A 6633-nucleotide genomic window follows, 5' to 3' on the forward strand; every position below is an offset into this window, starting at 1 on the left:
ATGACTATGTTGAATTGTAATGAACAATGAAATAATGACTCTTTAAATTCGTCTATTTTGTTATTTTAATATGATTATAGTTTATTTGATTACAATTTGTAATATACTGCAGTTGACTTTTTTTTTTAAATGTAGTTGAGGGGTGTGAGAAAACATATCTTTTTTCCTTTTTTTTTTAGACAAAGTGCAATAATGTAGGTTTTATATCATTAAAAGGATACTTTTATAATATGCCAAATAAAATAAATCAAAAATCAAAACACTGAAAAATGTAAATCCATATACAAATAAGCTAACAATACATTTAAAACTTTAAAACCATGGATTTAGGTCTCTAGTTTTATCTTAGGTAAAACAAAACTGTGCGCCCTAATGGTGCCTTTACTTTTTATGTGTATTAAATCCTAAAGGTGGCAATACAAGCGGCTTTTTATGGTCTCAGTATTCTGCCAAAAGTCCACACATGCAATATATACGCCTATGAGCAGGCTTAATTCATACAAATGCTCATAAACTACTCCTCCTGCGAATGGTTAACATGTTAAATGCACAAATAGAGCACCACAGGACACCAATATATTCTACACATGAGGGCTTGTTCTTGAGGGCTCTTCTCTGCTCTCCCTGCTCTCCTCGCCTGGACCTGTTTCTGTGAGCTCCTATCAACGTTTGCCCTTTTGAAGACGTTACCCACCGGACAAAGCAACCCGTCTGAGATTGGCCACTGTTCACTATACACAATCGTATTGCCACACTGAGGAAAACAGAAATGTATTTTTACTATGTATTCTAAGTAATAGATGTTGACATTAATATTTTTCTCAGTGGCATTCGTGGATACAATTTGGTTGCCCTATCAAGTGTGTGAATTTGTGCACAAATGGGTAAATGACTGAGGAGTCCCTCGACTTGGAAATGTGCTATGGCCTGAGTCCTTCAACTTCTAACACCGATTGAAAGTGAGAAACGTAGATGCACAGTAAAAAAGAAGAGCATCACTCTGTCCAATTTATATGGAGCTGTTTGTTTTAACGTTACCCTCCTGTTTCCCCAACTGTTTCCCCAAGTATCTAAGGCTGTAAATATGACAGATAAGGTCACGGATGTATGTGATGGATTGTGAGGTGAAACGGTATCGCTCATACAATAACTTTTTGAATAAGAAAGGAGATCTGTATGTGGTCTTTGAACCTCCTCCTGATGAATATTTGATTTTCTGTGAATTAATGCCGGTCCTTCGTTGATCCTTATCCAAAGGATATATCATGTTTGTGTTTTTAACACCTTATGTTTAATCCGGAGCTAGTGACTGATTTATTTAGTGTTCGTACAGAACAATGACAGAACCCTCCTGACTGTGTCAGAAAATCAAACATTGGATTTAAGAAGGGTGGAGGCAAAGGACACTCTGAGTTTATTAAAGAAACCCTCCCTCAGACCAGGTTAGGGAGTGCTACGGTAACAGACACAGGGTGAGTAACCTCTCTACGTGAATTTGAAAACTCTATTTGCCCAGATTTCATTGAATTAATAAAAACTTAGTTTTTATTAATCCTGCTTTGTGAAACGCACCCCAGTACTGTAAATGAAGACAAAAAGCAAATAATTGAACCCAATGCCAAACAAGAACCAAATGAGGACCCAAATGAAGGTGCAAGCTATGGGCAAGAATGAGGCAACACTGCTGAATGGGATCTACTATTAAATGGTGACTCTGGTTTTTAGGTAGAGAAGTGGTTATCATATCATCCCGTCAATAAGCTTAAGCGATTCTCAAGTCAGATTGTCAAAACAGCTCCTCCTTTGTGACCTCATAGAACTTCCTGATGAGTGAATTTAAGAAACGTTTTTCCCTTTTTACTAAATCACTGTGTACCAACAGTTGCTTTGCACATTTAATGTACTTCAAACCAAATTCATAGTTTTATCTAATGAGCCTTACAAAGGTAACTCCAATGATTGGAATTACAGTAAAGGTGATAACACTCATGATCCTGTTGTTGTTTTAATTATCACAAATTCCAGTTTGGCTGCTGCTAATCTTCATTATGAGAGAGTAACTTAATGATTTTATAAGGGAAACTAAATTAACATTTTGACAAGTTATGTTAAGTAAGTAGGTGTAAGCGTAAGTGTTTGTGCATGACACACTTCACTCTGAAGAAAAATAAAGTTTTAAGATTTCAAAATCATGTTTGATCAATACATCCCATTGCCAGCTCGTATTACTATTTATTACTCCAAGTATAAATCTTTAGTTTCAACCTGCTTACATTTTGCATAAATGTGATTAAGTAGTTTGTTTTGGTAATTATGCAGTTTTGAAAAGAGAAGTAACCATAGAATACTTTAAATTTGACATGAGTTGATCAAATATTATAATCAACATAATTTTCTTTGACCGATTATTATAGTGATAAGAAAGCTCTTATTGAATACAGCTAAACCTTTAACCTGGGTTGTTTTGGTTGTAGTCATCTGAATACATCTGGAAAAATGTCCAGCGCAGGTATGATTCAGTGCGAGTCCCATGGCAAATGAATCCTCCACAACATGCAAGTTAGAAATGAGAAGCTATACAAATATTGCCAAAATGTAATCAACTTAGCAGTTTTACCAAAGCAGCAAAAAAAAAAAGAGAGAGAGAAAAAAGTTGGGAGCGTCTTGTTTAGAGCCTAATTAAAGCACCAAACCCTATACCGTAGTAAAAAGGACCCTAAATGAGCAATATACAAACACATAAAGCCACAGCATCTTTCTAAAGTAGAATGTTACAACAAATACTTGGAACCAGGCTGCTAACAAATGAGACAAACAGTAGATATTAGGCACCCAACGTTACCATTTCACACTATCAAAGGAATTTCCCTTGAGGATAAAAAGAAAGCATTCTGTGATGTCTGTGATGTCTGTCATTCTTAAGATGAAGACAGTTAAAAGAGGAAGCATACTCTGGTTGGTCTATTCCATTTGTTTGTTGTATGAGGTTTAGATGCTTCATATCAACATGAGGAGCTTAATCCAATAAGTGAATATATCAGATAAGCGGACTCCAACTCCAACCTATTGGGGAAGTACTTTAGCTAGAATTCAGAAATTAATGTTCAGAAGTTAAAAAGCCAATGGTCACTTTGAAAAAAAAAAAACAATAACAGTATTTTTTTCTTTTATTTATTTCTTATTTCTTTTAAGAATATAAAACCAAAACCTAAAAATGTGTAAATAAACTGAAAATGTTCTAGTTTGAAAAAAATATGTCATATCTAACCCACACAAAGCACTTCAGCAGCCATTTCTTTTTTTTTTAAGAATTTAATTTCACTTAACTCCTAATATTGTGATGCATTTAAAATCTTGGAGGGACCTTTTCTACCTAAGAAAGTGCTCTCTTTGCTTCACCTTGGCCTCAGAAAATATGAAATAAAGAATTCAGAGAGTGCAGACCTCGGCTAAGCAGCAAATTTCATCCAATATTGTGACTTGCACTGGAACATGATCTGGATCATTATCATATTTTAAATAATTGTTCTTTGGCATGAGGCACAGCTCTGGTAAGGATTACCTTAAAATCTGTTCAAAAGTTTACAATTGTTGACAAGCCAAATGTTTTTTGTCTTCCATAAAATACTGCCGGACTTTTTGAGACCGATGTTGAGGCTGTCAATAGTCACTGCTGCCACTCTCTGGTTTAGGATGGAACTGATTGTTCCAACAAATATCAATATCTCACAATGTCAATAATCTTTTAGAAATTCCTGTATCCAGTTTATGATCTGGATTATCACAAAAATTGAATGGGTAGTTACCTGGCATTAAAGACACCTCCAGTAAAAATCTCATTAAGATCTGTCCATAACTTTTCAAGTTATCCTGTTCACAGACAGACAGAGAGACAGACAGACTCTCCTAAAAAATAACACCCACAGATTATGGTGTGGCTGTTGCCTAATTCCAATCTATGGGTGAAAACCTACAAGTCATGTTTTTGGACTGTGGGAGGAAGGGGGAGCTCCCAGAACCCAGGACCTTCTTGCTGCTATGGACAACAGTTCTATAATCTGCGCCACCGATCTGCCCTAAGTTACAATAAAATGAAAATATGACAAGCAACAGTAAACACATGACAACCATGTTTTTTCAGTTTGTTTGTTTGTTTTTTTTACATAAAACTTTACAATTATAATAAAACACAATAGTTCCTGTACAGATAACAGTTTTTGCCCTAAACCTGGAATAGAACGTTTTATTCAGGAGCCACAGAGGAGACCTCCGTCTTTGACATGGATACATCAGGATCATCATCCATCTCTTCACCAAAAAGCTTCATGATGCATCTGCGAAACTGCAAATAAAGTAACAGTATGAAGAATAAACATATAAAAAACCTATTTGATATAAAAAATAAAAAATTTAACAACATGACTGTTATTCCAACCTGTCGGTTCATGAAGACATAGATAACTGGGTTGTAGATGGTGGCACTCTTGGCAAAGTATGCAGGTATTGCAGCAACTAAAGGATGGAAGGCATAACCAGGGTTGGCTGCAGCAAAGCAGGCAAAAAATGCATAAGGACCCCAGCAGAGACAGTAAGCCAGAATCATGACGATGACCATCCTGGATACTTCCTTCTCAGCATTTTGGGTTGACTCACAATCCTTTTGCTGTACAGCAACCTGTAGCCAACAAAACAACAGGATTTGATTTAACTAACTAACTAACATGATAAAACTAAGTTTACAGAAAACTGTAAGCTAAACTTACAGCATGAACGGCTAACCACACGGCCAGGTAGCAAAAGATGATGATGGCCAGAGGAATGATGCAGCATGTAATCATGAGAACAATCATATAGGACTGAACACCAGGGTCTTCACTTCCACTGAACACATCAGGTCCACAGGATGTCTTCAGTCCATGGGGCCAATACCTGATGAAAATATTTCAGGATTTGCTTATGTTATAAAATAAAATATTCCCCTAATGATTATTGAATATTTCCTTTGAGATATAAAGACCACATAACCACAGAACCTACCTGCTCCACCCAAAGATGGGAGGAGCACACCACACTGCAGGCCAGACCCAGGAGAACAAAATTCCACCTATGGCCCATTTGGCATCAAACTTGATGTTTCCAAATGGTTTGCACACAACTATCCATCTCTCCCAAGAGATGATAGTCAGGGACCAAAGAGCAGCAATACCTTTGGAGAGTAAAATGTTCAAGTTGTGAAAACAAGAATATTCTTTTAGTTAGATGTAAATTAATTTACAGGTCTTCATCATGCAAAAACAATCTGAAGACTTACCACAAGTTGAGACGATATAGCCTTCAAAGACACACATTGGGTGTCCCAGAATGAAATATCCAAAAAACTGATTACACACGCTGATGGTGCTGGCAAAGACTGTCTCTCCAAGATCAGCAATAGCAAGGTTGACAAGAATCCAGTTAAGGGGATGACGGAGTTTCTTGAACTTTGCGGTGGCCACCAAGACAAGGCCGTTGGTGAAGACTGATAGAACGACCACAAAAAACATCCATACTGTAGCAACGTTGTAAACCCACCGAGGAGCGATATGGTAGTTTGGTCCCTCAAAAGGATCTGGAAGCAAAGGTTTATGTGTACGAATTTTATCCGGTTGCAAAAAATTCCAAATCTGAAGTACTGATTTTAAAAATGAAATTTAACAAATATTATTACAAGTGGTACAAATGTGTTGTATGTAAATACAATCAGATGTCTGGTTTTAGAAAGGAAACATAAAACTAATGTAATTAGTTTGAACTCGTTAGGTTCATCTATGTAAGATGTTAACAGAATCAATTATTTTCTTACAACAACAGATCTAAACATGAAATAATTGAAAATGAGAGCATACCTTTTGTGTGATTGCTGTTTGTGTATGTGAATACAGAGTCCCTTGTTGTGTCGTCATTGTTCTGCCCAGAAGCAAAAGGCTGTTTCCACCATTCTTCTGCCATCAAGGTCTTGGAAAGAGGGTCTCAGGTTTTGGATCTTCTTCTCATTCATAAGCTTAAGGGTTTGGTGGAGCTTTACCTCCGACTCCAGCTTTTATACCCACGCATCTCTAAACTTTGATTGGATTACTTCTAAACCATCTTCAGGAGCCCATCCCCCCACCCTGAGTGGAAACCCCTGCCTGGGAAAACAATTCAAATGATGATGCTGTGAATTTGGGACTACAATTTCCCCTGCACCATCTCACCTTTTCAAAACTATATAACGGCATTCTTAGGGTGGAATTCAGCTCAGAGTTTCATGCTATCAGCTTGGACATTTTCCATTAAAAGCTTACCCAGCTTTCAGTGCCAGCCTCCAATTATCATTGGATAAACAGCTTTAACTGATCAGCAGCAGCAGGTAAAGAACAGTAGATCCTTCCTCTCCACGAGACAATTGGAATATGCACCTCTGTGGTCCTGTCTATGAAACTACAAAAGTTCACTGAGGACAAGGTTATTCATCCACAAAGCACACCCCCTGAGCCTGCCTGCAAAAGCCCTACCTCCCTATCCGTTCCTGGAAGCTGGTTCCAGGGGGTCTCTCCCACTCATGCTCTGCCCGCCTGAGACGCCTCCTCCTCGGGCAGGCTGCTGGGGAAGCCC

At 37.5% G+C, this 6633-nt stretch overlaps 1 protein-coding gene across 1 annotated transcript; it reads right to left on the bottom strand.

Moving 5' to 3' along the window:
* Positions 1-4243: 4243 nt before the first annotated feature.
* On the bottom strand, positions 4244-5988 carry LOC107100513 (red-sensitive opsin-like). The gene is made up of 6 exons (XM_015399028.1): positions 5886-5988; positions 5312-5608; positions 5038-5206; positions 4764-4929; positions 4436-4675; positions 4244-4342 (listed from the first exon to the last, which is right to left on the bottom strand). Exons 1-6 carry the CDS (start codon positions 5986-5988, stop codon positions 4244-4246), a joined length of 1074 nt encoding a protein of 357 aa, XP_015254514.1.
* Between the last annotated feature and the right edge of the window lie 645 nt (positions 5989-6633).

This window comes from Cyprinodon variegatus, unplaced genomic scaffold, assembly GCF_000732505.1.
Source record: "Cyprinodon variegatus isolate N-32 unplaced genomic scaffold, C_variegatus-1.0 Scaffold29, whole genome shotgun sequence".
In the NCBI taxonomy this organism is placed as follows: domain Eukaryota; kingdom Metazoa; phylum Chordata; class Actinopteri; order Cyprinodontiformes; family Cyprinodontidae; genus Cyprinodon; species Cyprinodon variegatus.

What these genes read in the sequence shown, in the direction of transcription:
- LOC107100513 (XM_015399028.1), bottom strand. Translation starts at nt 5,988, where the DNA reads ATGGCAGAAGAATGGTGGAAACAGCCTTTTGCTTCTGGGCAGAACAAT. An exon ending in CTATATCGTCTCAACTTGTG is followed by an intron (nt 5,207 to 5,311) that starts GTAAGTCTTCAG and finishes TACTCTCCAAAG; the next exon opens with GTATTGCTGCTCTTTGGTCC. An exon ending in ATGTCTTCATGAACCGACAG is followed by an intron (nt 4,343 to 4,435) that starts GTTGGAATAACA and finishes CTTTATTTGCAG; the next exon opens with TTTCGCAGATGCATCATGAA.